The 24,127-nt window shown below is 36.8% G+C and overlaps 1 protein-coding gene across 1 annotated transcript in view; it reads right to left on the bottom strand.

Moving 5' to 3' along the window:
* Window positions 1–1,820: 1,820 nt before the first annotated feature.
* The window catches only part of LOC137403986 (protein PAT1 homolog 1-like), a 39,172-nt gene continuing 16,865 nt past the window's right edge, over window positions 1,821–24,127 (bottom strand). The window contains exons 5-15 of the mRNA XM_068090139.1: window positions 23,308–23,479; window positions 21,504–21,800; window positions 17,924–18,098; window positions 17,013–17,172; window positions 16,174–16,335; window positions 15,945–16,034; window positions 8,736–8,803; window positions 7,421–7,628; window positions 6,850–6,966; window positions 5,618–5,709; window positions 1,821–2,940 (exon numbers count right to left, since the gene is read on the bottom strand). Of these exons, the coding sequence (XP_067946240.1) occupies window positions 2,790–2,940; window positions 5,618–5,709; window positions 6,850–6,966; window positions 7,421–7,628; window positions 8,736–8,803; window positions 15,945–16,034; window positions 16,174–16,335; window positions 17,013–17,172; window positions 17,924–18,098; window positions 21,504–21,800; window positions 23,308–23,479 (1,692 nt within the window). The 3' untranslated portion in view covers window positions 1,821–2,789. The remainder of the gene's footprint in view (window positions 2,941–5,617; window positions 5,710–6,849; window positions 6,967–7,420; window positions 7,629–8,735; window positions 8,804–15,944; window positions 16,035–16,173; window positions 16,336–17,012; window positions 17,173–17,923; window positions 18,099–21,503; window positions 21,801–23,307; window positions 23,480–24,127) is intronic.

The following is a 24,127-nucleotide window of genomic DNA, read 5'->3' as shown; positions in this document are numbered from 1 at the left end:
AACATAGCCTCTCAGATCGGTAATGTGATTTAATAAAAAATAGCAGCGCCACCACCTGTCTTGTGTTTACGGTCTTCTCTGAAAATTGTGTAACCTGGAAATTTAATTACTTCATCTGGTAAATCTGGTTTACACCACGTTTCACTAAAACTGATTATGTCATAAAAGTTAAGATTGGGTAGTGAAAGATAGTAATCAGTTTTAGGTTTCAATGATTGAGCATTGTGATGTAACACATTTAAACAATTAACAGGTGGAATAAAATCATCTAACAAGGGCATAAATTTACTATGTAGTAACCTGGCATGTTCTCTAGTGTTTAGAGTTGATTCCTGATTGTTGTTAGCCATGGTGCTGTGTAGAGTCTGAAGCAGGTAGCTCATTTTCTGCAGTCTTTGCCTTTGCGTCATACCATCGTCGGCAGCATTTGTTGGCCATTTTTCAGCATTGTTTTCATCTAGTAAAGTTTTAGAATTATTAAACGTAGTAGTAATCATAAAACTGCTATAGCTTGGATAACGAGTCGTGACTTTTTCAACCTGAGTTTCTATATCGAAGGTTTCCTTTATGTGTGGTATGACATTATGTGGTTCAACATCTGGTGAAAGTCGTGTAAGAAAGATCTTTACAGAAAATTCTCTAGCAGGAGCAGACTTTAGATTCCACTTTCCCTCACCAGTGCCTTTTACTAGTCTAGTGAATGGCCTTTTGTTAGTTTGAAGTGTAGATGCATATGTAGGTTTACTTTGCTCAGATCTGTGCTCAGTGTTGTTTCCTTGATCTTGTCTGGTAGCTGGTATATAATTTGCAGCAATAACAGGTGCAGTCATAGTGTGTTTGGCATTATAATTGTTCAGCATGTTGATCTGAGTTGTTGCTACTCTGTGCTCAAGAACAGCTAATTTTGACTTTAGCTCGCTGTTTTCCGTTTGAAGGTGATTTGAACTTGATTGTCAAATTTGCTGGTGATGACCTCAATCAGCTGTTGTTGATCATACTTCATTTGATTGATGAGTCTCTCAAACATTTCTGTCATCAGTGTATAGTGATCATCAAACTTGACAAACTTGCTGCCATTTCCATTAGCAGCGGCTGCATTCAATTTACCATTTTGTTTGCTTGCCGGTGATGGACCCATTTTCACAAATACTCTCTTTAGTGAGCACAAGTGGCCCCTTAAAGGGCACGAAATTGACGCTCCAACACCTGTAAATAATTCGGTGAGTGCCTACAGTAGATAATATGTTGTATGGTAGAGGTTTCGTTGTTTCGTTTATTCGCTTCGATCCAAGCAGTTTCGAAAAAGCAGCTGGTGTTGTTCAACAAATCAAATGTTCAATAACCAAAATCAAATGTTCGTCAATAACCAAAATCAAACGTTCGTCAATAACCAAAATCAAATGTTCGTCAATAACCAAAATCAAACATTCGTCAATAACCAAAATGTGAAGAACAGTACAAAGTAACAGAGTAGCTTCGGTTAAGAAATGAGGTCATGTTGAAGTTCTTGTCGGTGAGCTTCTTCAACACGCGCGAGAGTAATAAATACTGCAACAAATCTGGCTATTACAATGGCACTGATCTGGAACAAGAATGTGATAAGCACAGCTGTACATTATAGATAGCAGCTCATAAAGTGTACAGCTCTGATACTGTATCCACCATTTCAGAGTGATAAAAAATCAATCATCTGGCAATAAGATCAGTTAGTTGCGAGGAGTAGGAGAATGGCATACCATGGTAAGGTACTTGAATACTCTACTAGTGCTCTGGCAAACTTATGAATGTTCTAATAATTTATAAAATAGCTAATGAAATGGTAAGACATCCACGACTATATATTTCAATCAGGAGCAAAGCAAAATGTTGGCTCAACTTATATCGCCACAAGTGACACTAAAACGGCATAATATATGACACCATGGATCATAACAAATACGCATAGAATTAAAAGCTCTAGCCAAAGGTAGATATGAGCTAAGGACAAAGCTCATAACCGAATCAGAAGAAATTCGGCTGCGATTCTAGACAAAACTGTTAACAGCTACTTCTGCCAGTTACTTTATGTATCAGTGGCTCAGAAAAACCGTGCAAAATGCAAAGAAATTGTTAAAAATTATTTGAAAAACATACATATCTGATAGACGGATAAGGCCTCCAGTAATTAAGCAAACGAGAAAACTCGGGCAAAGACCAATAAAAATGTTAACAGCTTTCATAAAAATGAGGCCGAGTCTTAAAATAAACTATATAATGGAGTGAGGAAGCTGGTAGGGCATGTAATGACGACCACTCAAAAATCTATAGATGAAATTAGTGAGCCTAGAAATGCTTGCAGTTGTTCAAACATTTCTTTCGGTAAAATCTATATAACAAGTTATGTTAATACTTCGCATGCAAAAATATCAAATTTCTATTTACAAAATACCATTTACATGCAACAACAAAAGCGGCCATCACATCATTGTCACCTGTTACTGACAGCCACTGGAAGGGCTATATAAATATTGAGTTTAGATGTTATTGACACACCCTCGTTGGTCAACAATTTCAGTAATAGAAACTGGGTAACATAAGATGTGAAAGAAATTATAGTAAAAAGTAACGCTTCAGCTTGAGAAGCTCTTCGAGTGGTTGTTTTCCTCAATCAACACTCAGGTGAGACTTGCTAGGCATGGCCTTTCCTAAACCTTTATGTAGTGAGTTTGGTATTTTCCCTTCACGAGAGCGTGGTATTTCCTAGTCATGCTATTATCTGGTATCATCGACAGCCATTCGCATGAGGACATTCAATCCAGCCAGCCTGAGATCCGCTGCAGGACCTGTTCATTCGCCGGTCTCCTGCTGATATGATCTCTCACAGATGTAGGAATCCTACTCGCTTTCGGCAGTTTTGAGCAAGAAGTGAAAGCATCTAAAAGCTGGTCAACAAATCGATTCCTACAACGACCATGCGCAATATTCATTGACAATCAATAACCAAACAGCGTTTACTCTGAAATGGCATATAAAGTTAGACAACATTTTGAGTGCTGATTTTAAGTAGGACAACAGCTGTAAATTAATAGTAACAACAGTAGTAAGTTTTTACAAACAGAACAACTAGTTGTGATTACCTTGCTGAATTCACTTTTCAGCCTCCAACACAAGAGATTTTGAAGAGAAGGTATTATGAAAACACTAAACAAAGAGTCTGTTATGTACTTGGCTTGAAATAGGCTTGAATGAAATTTTATTTTTCTACCATTGCATCACTTAGCTATGAGCTTCTAAAGGAACAGACGAACTTACAGTAGGTGAATAGAGAAACTTACAGTAGGTGAATAGAGAAACTTACGGTAGGTGAATAGAGAAACTTACAGTAGGTGAATAGAGAAAGTTTGAGTAGGTGAATAGAGAAACTTACAGTAGGTGAATAGATGAACTTACAGTAGGTGAATAGATGAACTTGCAGTAGGTGAATAGAGAAATTTACGGTAGGTGAATAGAGAAACTTACAGTAGGTGAATAGAGAAACTTACAGTAGGTGAATAGATGTACTTACAGTAGGTGAATAGATGAACTTACAGTAGGTGAATAGAGAAACTTACAGTAGGTGAATAGATGAACTTACAGTAGGTGAATAGATGTACTTACAGTAGGTGAATAGATGAACTTACAGTAGGTGAATAGAGAAACTTACAGTAGGTGAATAGATGTACTTACAGTAGGTGAATAGATGAACTTACAGTAGGTGAATAGATGAACTTACAGTAGGTGAATAGAGAAACTTACAGTAGGTGTATAGATGAACTTACAGTAGGTGAATAGAGAAACTTACAGTAGGTGAATAGAGAAACTTACAGTAGGTGAATAGATGTACTTACAGTAGGTGAATAGATGAACTTACAGTAGGTGAATAGAGAAACTTACAGTAGGTGAATAGATGAACTTACAGTAGGTGAATCGATGAACTTGCAGTAGGTGAATAGATGTACTTACAGCAGGTGAATAGATGAACTTACAGTAGGTGAATAGAGAAACTTACAGTAGGTGAATAGAGAAACTTACAGTAGGTGAATAGAGAAACTTACAGTAGGTGAATAGATGTACTTACAGTAGGTGAATAGAGAAACTTACAGTAGGTGAATAGAGAAACTTACAGTAGGTGAATAGAGAAACTTACAGTAGGTGAATAGATGTACTTACAGTAGGTGAATAGAGAAACTTACAGTAGGTGAATAGAGAAACTTACAGTAGGTGAATAGAAAAACTCACAGTAGGCGAATAAAGAAACTTATAAGCTGTACTCAAACTGATAACTGGTGCTAGAATGAGGGCCTGTGGAATGGACATGAGCAGTTAGTGTAGCCCAGCCACCATTAATAAGGGCTTCAAAAAGATCAGATACAGTTCTGTTCTCTCAGCTTTGAAGACATTTAGGAAACGGTAGCAAAAGAAAACATATGGAAAGATAAAATATTTAAGTAGAAAATGTTATTGATCATGGTGTTGTTTTGTTCTAATGCATGATGATAAGCCATATTGTACGGGTATCACTGCAATCCTACCGCATACCGCATGGCTGTGACATGTTTACTGCTACTGCACTGCTAATGCAACTACATAGATATCCACGCAAAATTTTACTGCGACTCCAATGCATTTTCCATCTGGGTAGCAGTGAGTCATATCAAAGCGCAGTTATGATTTTTTGTAACGGTCACAACTCTGTTATAAATAAAAACCGCCAAACCATAATTCCCATACAATTAGAGCTGAAACTCCAGTGAGCCATGACATGCAAATATAATATTCAAATAGGAAGTCCCATCTAAACTGCTGACACGTCGCTATACTTGAAAACTATGATTTGCTGTTGTGAAGTCTCTTGAAAGTGTTATTTATTCACAAATACTTTTACTGATAAAGCTGCCTGCAATACTAGCTCATAATAACCAGTTGAGAAACGGGGCTGACAAATATTTGCACTTAGCGCTCAGCAAAATGAGAGTCAATCGGTTGAACCCAATCCAAAGAGCCAAATGCTCAAATCATTTTTTGCAAGAGAGAGGTTTCATCTTTCAGAATCGTACTATTTAGGTAGGAGTAATCTACTTTTAAAGTATCACAGATTTGCTATTGCCGTACTTTTCGGACTATAAACCGCACCCCTATATAAGCCGCATCTGCTTTATTTTCCAAACAATGATAATAAAACAATACATAGGCCGCACCTTTGTATAGGCCTCAGAACTCAGGATGGTGCTTTTTAACACGGTAGCAACTTTGCTGTTTCAAACGGAACAGTGCCGTTAGGCATTGTCTCGTTTTTGCTTTCACCGCTAGAGGCGCACTAACCGGAGATTCCGCTTAATGTGCCCTAGCGGTCAAAGAAAAAGCCACAGATTAGCCGCACCCTTATATAAGCCGCATGGCTCAAATCATCAGAAAAAAGTAGCGGCTAATAGTCCGAAAAGTACGGTACTTGTACAGGTAAGAATAAAAAGTGTCACAAATACATAAAAATGCTTCGAGTACGAAGCATGACAAGATGGAGAGATAGCCGAGAATGCCTGCTATTCAATTACCTATGCAGATGGAAACAGGGTATGACAACTCTATAACTACAGCTTACCAAGAGCTCGTCTCATCCTCATTCACCTCTACATAAGCTGAGTAGATTTTCTCTGCCTGGTTTATCATTAGAAAGACAAGATGACATCCAAACTACAACGACAGCGAAGTTACTCACAGAGTGTAGAAATACGAGTCACACTAATGTCTACTACTAATTTAAAAGGGACCATTTGCTTCCTGTTTAGACTACAAGTGTTGGCCATGCTGGATGCATCTACCTAGACATAGTAGCTATACCGATATATCGACTTGCTATTTGATAGCAATGCTGATCGAGAATCTTTGAATAGAAAGAAAGACCACAGGAACTCATACAACACTAGATAATCAGAGATCGACAGCATACTGAAGCCAAATAAGCTATACGAGTGAATTTGTGAAGGATACAAACATATTGAACATAACATCTAACTTTTGTTTCTTCCGCTAGCATAGCATCCCTTCATAATTATAAAGATTAATAAAATGTACCGACTCTCTTCTAACTCATCAACTAACTTATGTCTATCAGGTAGTGGATCCTGCACCAGACAGAAGTTAGATTATGAGCCTGTTAACTGTATAGATAGCTAATAGATAAAATAGAGTTTACATACAGCATGTTTACAGAATACAAATGAATACAGTTGGCTGGACAAGTTTGTATGGCTCGATGTGAGCTCTAATTCTCGAGTTACCTATTTATTGTTCATATTTATAAGTGTTGATAAATAAAGCAAGTGAGTAGATCATATGATCAGTGTCTCAACAGGTACACAGTCTACAAGTATAGCTAAAGCAACAGGTACACAGTCTACATGACTTGTATAGCTAAATTCTAGTTAAGATTAATGTACATGATGGACAATTACTAAATTTTAGTTTAAAAATTAGTATTTGCTTAGTATTATCGCTACATGGTAGCATGGCCTAATACTTACTGTAGTAGAGATTATTTCTATGCGGTTACTGCTACTCTAGTTTGATATATAGCTAAAGCGAACCCTCCTTATTATATTGGGCATGCCATGACATACATTGTAACTAATAAACCTCCAAGTACTAAGGTAGGAAGTCTACTTTGGTGTCACATGAGAAACCTCCACTACATGCTGTAGAGGCTAAACCGGTCTACAAAAATGGCTTCAGATGAAAGGAATTACTAAAGACCTAACGGAGGAAAATAGAGGAAGGAATATTCCTTATAAAGAGAGGACGATTCCTAAAATAGGGCATGTCAAATAAACTTACTGAGGTAGTGATTAGGGAGGATATATGTGGAGTTATAAGGTCAGAAAGTTGCAATAAACTCGATATATCATACAGTTGGAGAATCTCAACAAGGTATCGACAGCTCTTTGGCTCCATCTGCAACAGCAAAGAATGCAGCTTGACAACAACTTTGCTTGAGTATGTCCAGTATTTTGGAGCAAATACTACTGTAAGGATACACTGTAACTCGTTCAACAAAAACCTAAGGAAATTCCTTCATATATATTGCAGGTAGTTAATCACACGTAGCGTTGAAACAAAGATAAAACTAAGTAAAAATATTAAATGAGAAAACAAACAAATCAAATAATAATAATAAGACTTCATGGTTCATGGTTAGTTAGTGACTAACCATGAAGAGGTATAAACTTTCTTCACTTCCTGCGGATACACTATATCGGGAATAGCTAAAAGCAACAGGAAAACCTTAGCAAATCCACCATCAAATGTGTGAACAGAGTACCAACAGCCGGTACAAATGGCACATACAATTGCTGTTTGCTCAACAACCTTTGTAGACCACCTCACCTAGAAGCCGTCCAATACCTACCCCATCAGCAAGTTCCTTCTTGATGATATATGGCAAGCCAGTCAACAACCGCTGCATGAGATGTTTGGTGCTATGTCGGTCTAATAAAGGAAGGGTTCTTAAAATGAGAGAGCGTCCCTTCCTGATGTTGAGCATAGCTGACCATTCCTCATCAACCAGCTGATGGAGCTTCAACTGCTTCTTTTTGTATGCCAGCAGAAGCGTTGACCTGGATGTTGAATTTCCATCAGATCTCTTACATTTGCAGTTACAATAATAATTTATGGAAACAAACACATCGAAGAGATATTTGTATAATTAAAAATGCTGTACTTGAGACCAATAGGTTACTATAGTAACTACACTATGGTGCAGCTTAGGGCTTCCCTATGGAAAAATAATGTATGCTGCATAGGTCTTTTTCAATATGAGATTATGATGCTATGTTGATCCTTTTTATGGATCATGGCATGCAGAATTGATGTGTCTCTATGAAATTTCTAAGATTTCTACACTTTCAAAGTTTCGTGATGCACAAGAAATTACAAGGTAAGTAAATATTGGTAGTCCTAGTTAAATAAGGTATTCGGTTAACAATAACTAAGAGCAATGACGAACTCAAAATTGCTCCAAAATTCGTGTAACATAAATCCTTGTAATTACGACAATGCTGTGGCAATGCAGTTGTGAGAGTGTCTGTATGCCATCGCATACATACGATAAGTTGGTTAAGGCAGCGGAGCTACCCCCTCTCTCCATATTTCGCCTCAGGATCTTCCGCGTTAGTCATACGCTTTCTAGGATTTTATTTGTACGCTGTGTTTGTTATGAAGTTCGATACTATTATATCCCTTTCAAATGTCAGAGAAAAAAAAAGTATTACCTCCTCCTCAATAATCAATAAATGTCTAATCTATATAAATTTATAATACTTTGTGTATAAAAAAGGAAAAAAAAACGAAAGATACCATGTTGCCGAATGATCATGAAATGGCCTAACCTATTTAACGACGAGTTCATTTACTGATTGATGGGCTTTCCTCAATGAATTACCGTTGTTAAACGATGTCTACTGTAGCTAAAAGGACAAAATTCGGTATTTCCAGCACGATGACAACAACACAAATCCTCCATTTGCAAACATAAATTTTTATGGCATTCGCTTATCAGATACTGAAGACGAGACCCCGCTGTAGAGTGCTATAAAATTGCAGCGCAAACAGCCCAAACTACTAGAGAGTTCTTAACGACTCTTTAGACAATCATTAAGACAGTAAACGGATGTGAACAAGATAAAAGATCGACTAAATTGACATGATCAAAAGAGGACACTAACCTCTGCTCTTCCGGCAATGATGGAATCTTCTTCTTGAGCTCATCCAAGTCGAGCAGCAACTGGTAGCCCTGTGAGACAATTTCATCATGTTACTAGTAACCACACTGAATGCACCTTGTCATTGCTCACACTAAAGATATATTTACAGCAGGACAACTTATCGGAGTTGTTTCACCCTGAGAGAGTCAGAGTTGGAATAGCTTCTAGTCAGTTTATGATTTAAAATACATTTTTACAAAGACTTTACTCTTTACTCATACTCTGACTATACAAAATAGCTCACCCTTTTTAACCAATAGAAAACAACAACTATATACATTCCATTTTAACTGTTTGTCACCATAAACACAAAAGGAAGTCACACCGTTGCTACATATCATATACATGCTACTTCTTATAGTACCCTAGGACACATGTATTCGCGTCATCTAACTTTCGCGTTTTCGGGGAGTCATCCACTCGCGAAAATTTCATAAGCGAAACTAAACTATCATAACAAACGAGCGAAAACGCGAAATCAAATAGCTTCATTGATATTGGTCATTGGTAATATCAATAGGTCATTGATATTTACAATAAAATCGTCATATTAGAAATGCAAGCATTTTTCGTGTGTGGTTGGCTCATTGGGCAATTTCTGCTAAACTCATTATAGCTAATACACCGACTGAGCAGCATGGCAAAGCAAATTAAGATAACAGGCATTTTTGGAAAAGCCAAGACAAGTGAAGAAGATGATGATATTAGTTTAGTCACTGAATTTGTAACAGATCAGGATGAAAGTCTGGTAGGGAAAGTCATAAAATTGAATAATAATTATTGTAGTAATTAATTTTATTACCAACCAAAAACAATAACAACCCGGAGCCATGGCCACCGCGTGCTATAAATACTTGAGATCTTATATTGGTACCGCATCAGTCACGCATCAGTCACCGCGGGAGGGACATTGACGTCATTGATAGTCCAAGAAACAAATGGCAGCAAGCGATCAAATTGCATTATCGAACTCGTCAACACATTTCTACCTGCGGTTTACAAATACAAATTAGTCCCAAATTGAAAGCAATTTCGTAACAGTGAACCAATGACCTGAGGAATCTAATTATGTTTGTTCCACCGCATTTATTTTCATATCACTATATTTTCGCACTCCTCAGAGCTGCGAAATTAAGTTGCAGCGAAATTTTACTCTGTATGCTACTCACGAAACTAAATACTAGCGAAATATAAGTGTCCTAGGGTAATACTCATAGTAATTAGTGATGAAAATAATAATTTAGTTCATCTAACACATGTTTCTAACGTAGATTCATATTTCTAACGATATCAGGATAATCGTATCCTGAGGGTGCACTGTATTAGTAATAATTTAGTTCATCTAACGTGGATTTTTGCAATGATTGAAGAAGACAACAATGATCTACTATTATGTTGTGCTGTAAATCAGTAATTAGTCGCTCAGTATTTATCACTTTAATACCATTTTTAACTGATCTTTTGGAAGAACAGAATACATCGCAATTTTTATATGCATCTACTTTTGGTGCTAATGCAAGATATGATTGGTCAATTTCTTGTTGTACTCCATCAATGACGGCCATTAAAAACCGCTGAACACAGTATGCAGCATTTCATTGATCTTGTGTCAGTGACTGAGATGAAGTAGTTTTTACAACCAATTTGCGTTTTACACCAAATCGACTTTAGTTGAGTTGAAGCAACTTCAACACATCCTGGTGTAAACACACCTTGAATACTATTAAAACCAGACAGTCTTTAAATGAGATTTCTATAAGCGGTCAGCTATATACCTTATTTCTATATACGGTATATAGCTGTCATTAATCTATATCTAATATATGACTCAACCTTACCCTAGGACACTTATATTTCGCTAGTATTTAGTTTCGTGAGTAGCACACAGAGTAAAATTTCGCTGCAACTTAATTTCGCAGCTCTGATGAGTGCGAAAATATAGTGATGTGAAAATAAATACAGTGGAACAAACAAATTAGATTCCTCAGGTCCGGTCCTCTAGTAAAAAAAAGTTGTTATATTTGCGACTAGTTTGTATTTGTAACCCGCAGGTATAAATGTATGGCAGAAATCGATAATTCAACGTGATCGCTTGCTGCCATTTGTTTCTTTGACTATCAATGACGTCTCGGTCCTTTCCGTCGTGACCGATATGGTACCAATATTAGATCTCAAGTATTTATAGCAAGCGATGGCCATGGCACGTTTTGAGTTCACAATATTTCAAATTAAAAAAAAATCAAATACAGTACATGTCTCATAAAAAAGAAAATAGATAACAACCAACATCACAACCAGAACTGTATAACATGGTTAGACCTGGTGAGGGTTGTTATCGTTTTTGGTTGGCAGTAAAATTCATCACTACAATAAGTATTATTTAATTGTATGACTTCACCTACCAGACTTTCATCCTCATCAGTTACAAATTCGGTGACTAAACTGATATCATCATCTTCTTCGTTTGTCTTGGCTTTTCCAAAAAAACTTGTTATCTTAATTTGCTTTGCCATGCTGCTCATTCGGTGTATTAACGAATTTACTAGAAATTTCCCAATGAGCTCAATCACACACAAAATTATCTGCACTTCTAATATCACGATTTTGTTGTGGATATCAATGAACTACAGGGCCGTATTCCCTTGGACAGCTGGCCGGCTAAGACGCCCCAACTTTTTAGGAATTTCATAGTCCAACGGCTATAGAAAGGTTTTTGTCGCTGTAGAATATTACTTTATTCGAAGCCATAGATACAAACATCAACTTTTAGTAGTTCTTAGGCGTCATTATTATCTTCATCAGCGGCAAAATATTCTTGTTAACGACTTTTATAAAGGTTTGCAAAATATCAAGTTTTAGCAAACATCTGCTTGCCCATATCCTACTTAATGAACTTGAAATAAAATCGGCAAAAATGATCTTTGTTAAAACGCTTAAAAAATATGTCTTCTTTCTGAGCTTTTTAACTGCATACAAGTTTTGCCTGTTTTAATTTTAAAACGTTTTGTCAGTCACATCAGCTAAAACAAAGCAAATCTCAAAAAATAGAAAAATGTTGATACTTGCCAATAAAATTTTTTAAAACTTCACGTGAGAGGCCCGGCTGAGGCCCTACATAAGAGAAACCTGTTGGGAGCTTACTGCACCCCCCCCCCTCCTTCTCCACACCCCAGATGTTCATAACTAGTCGTCTAACATTAGCCCCCAACTTGCAACCGGTGAATACAGGCCTGCGTAGAACATAGCTATTTAATTTCGAATTTTCGCTAGTTCGTTATGATAGTTTAGTTTCGCGCATGAATTTTTCGCGTGATGATGACTCCGCGAAAACGCGAAAGTTAGATGCCGCGAATACTTAAGTGTCCTAGGGTATATCTATATAAGGTTGAGTCATATATTTATATCTAATATATCTAATCAACCTCATATTTCCCTATAAGGTTGAGTCATACATCTATATCTAATATATCTACTCAACCTCATATAGAAATATGAGGTTGACAAATATTGAGATTTGTATATACGTATATAAGGACGTACTAGGACTCTAAGGACGTACTAGGACTCTAAGGACGTACTAGGACTCTAAGGACGTACTAGGACTCTAAGGACGTACTAGGACTCTAAGGACGTACTAGGACTCTAAGGACGTACTAGGACTCTAAGGACGTACTAGGACTCTAAAGACGTACTAGAATAGAACTCACGACGATTGCAATGACAAGTATGCAAAAACGCGCACCTAACCACAAGAGTAAGCCATTTTTATCATATTTAGCTTATTTACCATATTCTTATCGCGATTACAGCTTAATATGTACATTTTAATATAAGTTAATATTACCTTTTGTGTTTGTTCCTTTTTTGAAAATTTTTTAAAAACCATTTCAAAATTCATCATTCATTTTTTGATTTGTAATTTTTAATTGAGTCGTTTCAATGTCAAAAGTTCCGTTACAGTGCAACTGTAACGACACAATTCAAATTGTCAATTTCCAGTTATTGCAAAGGGCAATCACTAGAAATTGTAAAACTAAAAAATGTTGACATGGACATTCTTATGTAGGAATTGTCTCTACATTCTCTCTCCGTTCGGTCAGACAAAATATCAGACAAAGAGAGTCTGATATCTCATTTTTACTTATGTACTAGTATTGATACTAGTACTGATCAAAAGGTACCAGTATTGTTTATCAAAACTTTGAATACACCGAGCTACTGCTGCAATAGTAGCCTTTTTTATACACACAACTCCATTACACTCCATGTTTATTTTTCCTTTTGATTTATTTGTGCTGCACAAAATCACTTTTCTTACGATATGAACTTTAACAGCTAAAATGGTAAATGCTGCATATATTAAATAGAAATAATTTTTCTGTGCAAAGACGTTTTTACTACCCAGCAACGCCAAGCATTCAGTAGTTCACTATATGAGTAAAAGCAATGATTTCTAAAAAAAGAGCCAAAATTAGGCTTCATCTATTTCCAACACTGTACAGTTTTCTTATACCCAGATAAGCCAATGAGAAACTTCTTGTAACATAAAATACCTACAATAAACAATGTTATTACTTTCCATGCTATTAGAAATGCTCATGAGCTTTGAGTAAAACAAACTTGTACCAGGCAAGTTGGTGATGCATTTTCTAAAATACGACTATTAGCCAAAGTTGCAAAACATACATGTAACTTTCGGCATCTGTGATTGAATTGAAGACTTAAATTCAAATGAAGCCAACAGAAACTTTAATCTACTATCAGAGTTTGTAAGTTCAATAGTATAAATAATATAGTTGTTTATTTTGGTACATATTTATTTCAGTTTTGCTAAAGGCAAATGCAGCCTATTAAGAGCTTAGTTTGGCTTTCACAGCGCAGTGGAGTGTTTGACTTTCGCAGCACAGCTGAGTGCTTGACTTTCACAGAACAGTTGAGTGTTGGACTTTCACAGCACAGTTGAGTGTTTGACTTTCACAGCACAGTTGAGTGTTTGACTTTCACAGCAAAGTTGAGTGTTTGACTTTCACAGCGCAGTTGAGTGTTTGAATTTCACAGCACAGTTGAGTGTTGAACTTTCACAGCACAGTTGAGTGTTGGACTTTCACAGCACAGTTGAGTGTTGGACTTTCACAGCACAGTTGAGTGTCTGACTTTCATAGCACGGTTGAGAGTTGAGAGGCAAAATAATTATTAGAATTTCACAGACGATTAAGACTGAAGCCTAGGCCTGTAATAATTCAGGGAGTTGTGTTCCTATCTGATCCTCCGATCAAGAAAGCTCGATTGTGTAGTTTCACTTTGTTTATCCCGACTTCCAGTTGAAGATTACTGAAATTTTGGTGGCTTCGCGCTTGATACCATCTCAGCATAACGTTTGAAGTCAATTGAACGACTAGCTCTCCAGATATCGCCGAAATCGCAATTCAAACTGGCCGATAAATAAAAAATGGCTGCCGACAGAACCTCAGTTTCTAATGACACACTGATTGAATTTCTCGGATAAGGCTCAGAAAAGACCAAACTAGCAATCTTCTTTTTCCTCAGCAACAAGAGCTTTATACTAGAATTATCCGTGTTTTTTCATAACAAATATACAACCTCAAAATCAGTGTACTACAAACATTGTTCCTTCAGCTACCTCTAAATCATAACCTTCTGAAAGTGTGAAGCTAAAATTATTTACTATTTTGATCTGTTTTCTTTATTAAGTTCTACAAGCTTGGAGCTTCAAAAGGAATTGTTAAGTTCTACAAGCTTGCAGCTTCAAAAGGAATTGTTAAATTCTACAAGCTTGCAGCTTCAAAAGGAATTGTGCTATTCTGAGTGCTTTCACAGTTGATAAAAAGTTGTGAATATAGTCTAGGATCAGGGGTCCTGCTTGTATTTACAGGACAAGGCTTCTGATGGTTAATAGCGCTAATCTTAAATTAAAGCACATCAATTATATCAGTACTTTTATCATATATTTCAGTGCTTCAGAGTCTTGGCTTTCGAATGAGCCTATATTCAATACACAAAGAATAATAGAACTATGAAAAACAGGGCGTCAAAAGTATGTCTTGCAATAAAAAACACTTGGTTGTGGTTCCCACAATGTGATGTTATAATTAGCATTTAGCCTTAGGTCGTCAATCCCTTTCGCTGCCATTGAGGCTGCGCTTTCCTTTGACAATCAGTGCTCTTAAACCCAGAGAGCGCTAATAATAAACTAGGATTCTAGAAAATCAACGATGCCCGAGGTTTGTGCTAACCCCCGACCAATACAAACACATGTTCTGGATTAATAGATTTCGGTGAATTTCACATGGATTTTCGCTTTCCATGTTGCTTTCTAAATATGATTATGCTTCAATAAATATACTGTCATTGATAAAGGTAATGAAATCACACCGATTAAATTGTGACCTGCAGTGGCGTGGCCCTAGGACTATATGTAAATTGCACTCTCGCTAGATCACGCAATGCTTGAAATTAATTAGCCCCCAGTCATACCCCTCAACATCACAATAAAGAGAGAGAGAGCTAGTGCATAATATCATCGGGAAAACATAGCATGGTGCTTGGAATTTGAGCTATTTATCATAGAAATAATCTGTACATGGAGAGCTAATGACACTGATTCCTTTGTCATCTTCATCGGTTCTCTGGAGTTGTCCTACTTTCACCTACCACTAGCGTCATTATCGTAATTGATAAATAAGCGGCAAGAGCACACAATACCGAATATGAAAAGTGTGGCGTCATAATTTGCGAGCCTTTACCATTGAACATTTCTGTAGTAGAGCTCTGGGGAAATCTTATAAACACCAACCAATGTTTGTCTCACCATGTCAAACAATGGCTCATTTAAAAGCCAAGATATTGAAGTACCTGAGTAAGCTGAAACAGTACTGATATAATTGATGAGCTTTAAAAAAGTATACCTACACACGAAATATATGTATTAGAAGGAAAACTATAAGCGCTGTGAGCTCTCTAATGGGAACCACCTAAATATGAAGTAATGATTGATTTAGGGAGAGACAAGCACCATATTCTGAGGAGCAATTTTAAGAATTTTAAGCAAATTTACTAACTACAGAATGAAAATTTTACATAACACAATCAAATGGTCTAACTAAATCTCACTTCCTTCAAGTTAGCTTGTAAAGAAAACCAGTGACCAACCTTCTCAGCAATGGAGAGAGATATACGATACTTCTTAGTGTCTGAAAGTGCATGTATAACATGATCGCCTTTCTCTCCGACGTCGAGGACCTGATGAGAAAGAACACGGAGATTGGGACCGAGAAAGAGTCGCAATCCCAAAATACAGACACAAAAACTTTCGAGATATATGAAACGTTTATCAATGCCCTAGATATGTATGATGCTAGCAGAAGAAATATAGCCTGACCTGTCGAGGGTTATGAACACTGGAGGAGGTGAGACGACCAAGAGACTTTTCAAACTGTACGGGAGTATACTGCCTGCTCTCCATTTTTGCCATAGCAGGAAGTATAAGTGATGCTTGATTGGATGCCTCTGGGTCAGCCTGTGCCTTCTCCAAGTTGTGTATCTATATTTAGTGTAACAATATAACAACAGTTCTACTTGTTTGTAAGCAAAAATAAATGTAAAAGAACACTTAGGTTGAACTTGAATATACTATTTTCATGTTAGCCATAGACTTAGCAATGCCATAGACTTAGCAATGCGATAGACTTAGCAATGCCATAGACTTAGCAATGCCATAGAGTTAGCAATGCCATAGACTCCCAAGGAGAGATGTAAAGATGGTCATAAAATGCTCAACTATCTAAAATATATCTGATATTGAGTTCTAGATGGTAGATACAACATACAGCATTGAGTTAGAAGCTCTAAATGGTAGATACAACATACAGTATTGAGTTAGAAGCTCTAGATGGTAGATACAACATACAGTCTTGAGTTAGAAGCTCTGGATGGTAGATACAACATACAGTATTGAGTTAGAAGTTCTAGATGGTAGATACAACATACAGCATTGAGTTAGAAGTTCTAGATGGTAGATACAACATACAGCATTGAGTTAGAAGCTCTAGATGGTAGATACAACATACAGTCTTGAGTTAGAAGCTCTAGATGGTAGATACAACATACAGTCTTGAGTTAGAAGCTCTGGATGGTACATACAACATACAGTATTGAGTATGAAGTTCTAGATTATAGATAGTCTTGAGTTAGAAGTTCTAGATTATAGGTAAGACATACAGTATAGTAATAATCGTCAGTGTAGGGGTCTTCAGTGTGCAATTGTAGCATTTGTATCTTGATGAGCCAGTCTTTCTCTGACTTGGTAAGGATACCAGCGTACTCATCCCGTGGGGGTTCATCAGCCAGCATGTACATCGGAGCTATGTTCTGTCGCGCCCTAGTAAAACACTGTGTACTATTGTTGTCTCTTGGTGAGATGAGTAGGTGAACAGACTAGCAGTAGAAAATTTAATATGACAAAAACAGCTACCGTACTTTTCGGACTATTAGCCGCTACTTTTTCTGACGATTTGAGCCATGCGGCTTATGTAAGGGTGCGGCTATTCTGTGGCTTTTTCTTTCCCTGCTAGGGCACATTAACCAGAAACTCCGGTTAGTGCGCCTCTAGCGGTGAAAGAAAATACGAAATAATGCCTAACGGTACTGTTCCGTTAGACACTAGGTTAGAAAGCGTCGGTTAATACGAAACAGTGCCATTAGGCACTGTTTCGTTTTAAACAGCAAAGTTGCTGCAGCGTTAAAAAGCACCGTCCTGAGTTCTGCGGCCTATACAAAGGTGCGGCCTATGTATTGTTTTATTATCGTTGTTTGGAAAATAAAGCAGATGCGGCTTATATAGGGGTGCGGTTTATAGTCCGAAAAGTACGGTAATATTTGTTAACTCACTTTGTCAGAGATTAATAAAAATTCATAAAACACTATAGTAATAAGCTAAACATTAACATGTATACTTTATACACACTAGAGTATTGACACTGGTGTCACTGCAAACAATCTTGTTTGAAAGATGAGAAATCTACACCTGTACTCATTACGTGGCACTGCTTAAAGGGAAAACAACTCTCAAAAACAAAAAAACATGCTTTTCCCGGAAGCATTTGAGACAGAAGCGCTAATGTAAAACTCACAGGAACCTTGGCTGGACAAAACCTGGTCTCTGAGGAGGCATCCTAACCATTGCAGGAACTGGCATACGCCCCCGAGGCATAAAGGGATACCTGGAATTAAAGCCTGGCGGAGCGTCATACATGGTTCTTTGTTGCAGAAGTGCTGACCCACCCATTCTCTGCTGCAGCTGTGGATCTGAAGCACAAAAAGTTAAATCATTTATTGATATTTCAGTAATGTTACCATCAGCATGTCGTTAAATTCAACTGTTCCAGTGTTTCCCAGTCTATAGACGAACTTGCATCGAGTATTGTGTTATATCGTGTTATTGTTTTATGCCACACTAGATGAATACCAAGCGCTGCTCGAGTAAGAAAAAATGTTTTTGAACAGAAATTTCATTTTTATTTAACATATGCAACATTGACTATTTTAACTTTTCAAGGAAGGTGTTTATTTATTTATATATTTGATTATTTTTATATTTAGCCAGCGTGTTTGAACTGGCTGATATCTACTTATGCCGATTCAATCACGAATTACAAATTCGTGGAATTTAGAAGATAAGTTTAAGCTAATACACAAAGCAAATACTGTAATGAACTCGAGCAATAAACGTGCGTAACAAACTCAATATTTGTTTATGAGTAAATAAATGTTGAATAGTAAAATGAACTATGTAAACTTATATAATAAACTTATAATATTATATAAACTTTATAAATGTAGTAATTATATAACAAATATAAGAGAGTGAGGAATAATTGATAACTATAACCTTATACGATAGTAAAGTAAAATAGTGCAGTAACTATGTTTGTTCTAAAATGAGAATGATTCAATTATGAATTCGTGAAATTTGAAGGAAAATATGCGTAAGCTAATACACAAAGCAAGTACCATAATGAATTTTGGAATAAACGCACAAAAAGAACTCAATATTGATCTGTTAAAAAGGAAATGGCGCATGTTAGTATACTACATCCATTATAAATAAAAAAAATAATCATACAAACGACTATGTTTTAAATTGATTAAAAGTACTTTTAAAAAATTAGTTTTAATTAAAATAAATAAAACAAGAACATGAAAAATGTTAATAAAAAAAGGCAGTATTGTTTGTATTCAATGATAGTGGCACGCAAGCTAAGAGCCAAGCGTGCTAGTACTTCAGGCGGCGGTGCACAACTATTTGCCTAAAACATTAGCAGTATAATAGCTAGGTCAATGTAGTATAGTGGATAACACCCGTGTCCACAGTCCTGAAGGTTCTGAGATCAAGCCCCTTGTGAAGCGGACTTTCTGTTCCTAAAACTTTATTAAAACGTGTCTGTCTTTCCAGTTATACTATTAAAAAAAAGACAGACACTCACATTTATATGTATAGACTAGCTGTACAACCCGGCTTTGCACGGGTAATAAAAAAGTTTTTGGTCAGAAAATTGATTTATATTTATTATATAACAACATTTGCTATTCTAACTTTCAAACTACACATCATGAGCAAAGTGTTTTGTGTAGTTGAAATAATTTAAGAAAGAAAATCAAACAACCAAAAATGTTTTCAGACTTTTTTCAAACAACTGTAACTTTTAAATTTCATATAATGAAAAAAGTGTTTTGTGTAGCTAAAATAAAAAGAGAAAGAAATAAAGCAACTGTAAAGGTGTTTAAATGTGAAATAATAAGCAAGTAATGGCTAAATAGAGTCTGTTTTGCTACGATTATAATAAAAAATTAATTGGTATACAACTATGTGATTTTAATTCGTTTCAGTGCCATAAAGCGAAAATGTTGTATAGAGTGGTATAAAAACCATAGTAATTATCTAATTCAAACAGCACCTGCTAAAAATCATCATCATTAAAAATTAGTAATAAAACAATATGTTAACCTTAGCAACTATAGTAACTTTAGTCTTATTTAGTGGTTATGATCTGCAAGAAAATGTAACGTTACCATGTACTACATGCAGTATGTACCATTGAGAGTACTTACCTTCGAGACAGATGTATAATATAACTGTTGACTTTGATTTAAACGAATTTAGCCTAATAAACACTTGAAGTAAGTTTAGCCTAATAAACACATACTTGAAGTAAGTTTCAGCATGTATTTTACTAAACTAAACTTCAACTTTGCAACCGATTAAAATTATATCACCAATCTGTTTTCGGTTTCGTTTTCACTACAACTTATAATGAATAATGCTGAACTGAGAGGGAGCGAGCATCGAATCTTTTTTAAATGTTGTGAGAAAGATTTTGACGAATAGCATATCGGCATCTTCGTTATTTGGATGTAATCAGCACACCGACTGCCAAACTTTAATTTCGACAGAATTTTTTGTTGATATCGTATAGCGAAAAAAAGTCGAAAAAGAATTTGTCCTCGTATGGAGAGGACGAAGAAACGTCATATTACATTTCGTAAAGTGAAAAAAAATCTTATAACAGGGGCATTGTAACCAAAGGGCGCACTATGAATTAATAATAATAAGTACACATTTGGCGTGTGCAATTGCGAAAAGAATATACAATATATGTAAGAGCGATGGGTGTGCGAAGAATGACTTAGCCTTGTGGTTACAGGCGCTTGTTAGTAGACTTGCGACTTGAATGTCGCGAGTTCAAATCCAATATGAAGGTGATTTTTTTTGCTAAAGCTTTATCATTATAACTGGACAGACGAACAACGACTACTGAAATAAATAGACAAACACTCACATTTATATATATACTAGAGGAATGTCCAATGTTGCACGGGTATTAAACAACAGCTTATAAACAGTGGCAGGTAATGTAGTTGCCTGCCACTTGCTATTAGCCTGGCACATTGCCAATGGCTAATTTGCGCAATCTGGTATCCATATTGCTAAACTTGCTAATAAGAGCCATGAGAGCAAGCTTTAATGACATTGCACCGAAACATAATGCAGAGTCGCTGAGCATATTTTAACCTAGATAATCATCCAAATCGCCTGAGGAATCTAATGCACCTTACGTAGCTCAATTGGTTAGCTTATCGCCAGGTGAACAAGAGGTTCCGAGATCAAATCTTCTGCGATACGGAATCTTTGTTGCTATAGCTGGATGGTATCTTTGTTGCTATAGTCCAACCAGCTATAGCTGGATGGACTGAATCACGCACAGACATTGAGATTTATATATAGATACATGCAATTCAGTGTGCAACATGCAAGAGACTGCCAGCAATCTCTCCTTTCTCTTCTCGCCTCCTTATATACGAATCATGTCTTATGTTGGCTCCACCCAATTGATACCTCGATCTTCTCTCGGTCCTCAGTCAGCCTGGGCTGCTATCACTCAGCCTGCCAAGTTCTCAATGGCAACCGTGCCTCCTACCGAGCCGAGGGTCGGGTTGTTGGCCCTAAGGTCGGTTAGGCGGCTAGCCCTGGCCTTGGAGCTCCTCCACCACAATACGGTGCGCCCTCATATTACGATGTCCCCGTTATACAATCTTTTCGCCTCACGAAGCGGACCAAATCAGAAACGCAAACTTTGAGATATATATATATAGATAATTAGGTGACTAAATTTTACACAAAACTCAAAATCATGAATGAAATTGGCCACCAACCCATATTCTGAGGTCTCTGAAGAATAGTTATTGGCGGGCGAACTCGGACATCTCCAGGTAGAGGGCTGAGACCAGGCAGTGGACGACTCCTCGATATATGCATGCCATTCATCTGAGGACTGGCACTGAGTGGGTGCCAGACTTGGGGCGGTGTCGGAGTACTGTGCACCCTCGATCCGGCAAGCAAAGGTGAAGTATGATCTGAACGAGTCTTTGGTACAGGAACGGGCTCAGAGTTCATCTGCCTTTCCAACTCTTCCACTGTCATGGCATTCTTGGGCATAGCAACAGGACTACCTGATACACATAACAGACATAACAAATAACAATAGCAAATAACATGCTGGAATATTATATTCAAACGATCAAATACTTCACATGTCAAACACACACATCCTAATCGCTTGCATCAAAAACATGTGCTAGAAGAATACCATGCAAATAACTAAACATTTCTGTAAAGTTTATCTCATAGACATGTAAGTGGTTGAGTATATGGTCTATCTTACAGACTTGTCAGTAGTTGAGTATATGGTCTATCTTACAGACTTGTCAGTAGTTGAGTATATGGTCTATCTTACAGACTTGTCAGTAGTTGTGTATATGGTCTATCTTACAGACTTGTCAGTAGTTGAGTATATGGTCTATCTTACAGACTTGTCAGTAGTTGAGTATATGGTCTATCTTACAGACTTGTCAGTAGTTGAGTATATGGTCTATCTTACAGACGTGTCAGTAGTTGAGTATATGGTCTATCTTACAGACGTGTCAGTAGTTGAGTATATGGTCTATCTTACAGACTTGTCAGTAGTTGAGTATATGGTCTATCTTACAGACTTGTCAGTAGTTGAGTATATGGTCTATCTTACAGACTTGTCAGTAGTTGAGTATATGGTCTATCTTACAGACGTGTCAGTAGTTGAGTATATGGTCTATCTTACAGACTTGTCAGTGGTTGAGTATATGGTCTATCTTACAGACTTGTCAGTAGTTGAGTATATGGTCTATCTTACAGACTTGTCAGTAGTTGAGTATATGGTCTATCTTACAGACTTGTCAGTAGTTGAGTATATGGTCTATCTTACAGACTTGTCAGTAGTTGAGTATATGGTCTATCTTACAGACTTGTCAGTAGTTGAGTATATGGTCTATCTTACAGACTTGTCGGTAGTTGAGTATATGGTCTATCTTACAGACTTGTCAGTAGTTGAGTATATGGTCTATCTTACAGACTTGTCAGTAGTTGAGTATATGGTCTATCTTACAGACTTGTCAGTAGTTGAGTATATGGTCTATCTTACAGACTTGTCAGTAGTTGAGTATATGGTCTATCTTACAGACTTGTCAGTAGTTGAGTATATGGTCTATCTTACAGACTTGTCAGCAGTTGAGTATATGGTCTATCTTACAGACTTGTCAGTGGTTGAGTATATGGTCTATCTTACAGACTTGTCAGCAGTTGAGTATATGGTCTATCTTACAGACTTGTCAGTGGTTGAGTATATGGTCTATCTTACAGACTTGTCAGTAGTTGTGTTTATGGTCTATCTTACAGACTTGTCAGTAGTTGAGTATATGGTCTATCTTACAGACGTGTCAGTAGTTGAGTATATGGTCTATCTTACAGACTTGTCAGTAGTTGAGTATATGGTCTATCTTACAGACGTGTCAGTAGTTGAGTATATGGTCTATCTTACAGACTTGTTAGTAGTTGAGTATAAGGTCTATCTTACAGACTTGTCAGCAGTTGTGTATATGGTCTATCTTACAGACTTGTCAGTGGTTGAACAGCTTATGACAGTACCAGAATTTGTCTTGCGAGTAACGGGCAGAGATGGCAAAAAAGATTTGGCCTTCTCCAGAGAAGTGCTGAGGTATGCATCTCGTACGCTGTCTGGTTCACTTGTTTTAGCTTCAGGTACCACGTTCGGAGCAGATGAAGGAGGACTGCCCCATATGTCTCTGTCAGGATGAAGCTAAAACCACTAAATCCTTAATAACTGCATGATAATTGATTTCAAATACACGTAAAAGATAACAGGAATCATTTTGCTCAGCAAATAACAATCATCAGTGGCCAAGAATGTCTGACCCATAGCATGTAGCCATATTTATGTCTGACCCATAGCATGTAGCCATATTTTTGTTATGAATGTACAGCTGACCTCTATCTATGTAAATCACAGTGTTTGCTTGTCTTTTTGTTGGTCTTGTTTTAAAATGTAGCGATGAAAACTCCACTTTGTAAAGGATTTCAGCTCGCGACATTCAAATTGTCAAGTCTACAAACAAGCTCACCTAACCGCTAGGCTAAGCCATTCGTATCATTACTAATGCTCTTACATATAGGTATATCTACATGTATATCGCAATTGTTTCGCTAAGTATGCACTTTTTATTATTAATTAATAAATATTACCTTTTACTATTTATTTTTTAGAAACTTTTTAAAAACCAAACTTTTTCACCGTTACCAAATGCCAGTTTTTTTAATTTTTCAGTTTTAAATATGCCGTTTCAATTTGAAATGCGCGATTACACTATTTCCGGTTTCGGTAAATCTGTGAGACCTTATGAGACGCCTAGTGAGACCTAATGCATTAATCTGAATTCACCTAATGTGA

Source organism: Watersipora subatra, chromosome 9 (genome assembly GCF_963576615.1).
Source record: "Watersipora subatra chromosome 9, tzWatSuba1.1, whole genome shotgun sequence".
NCBI classification, from domain to species: domain Eukaryota; kingdom Metazoa; phylum Bryozoa; class Gymnolaemata; order Cheilostomatida; family Watersiporidae; genus Watersipora; species Watersipora subatra.
This window is presented reverse-complemented; position numbering and strand designations above follow the sequence as displayed.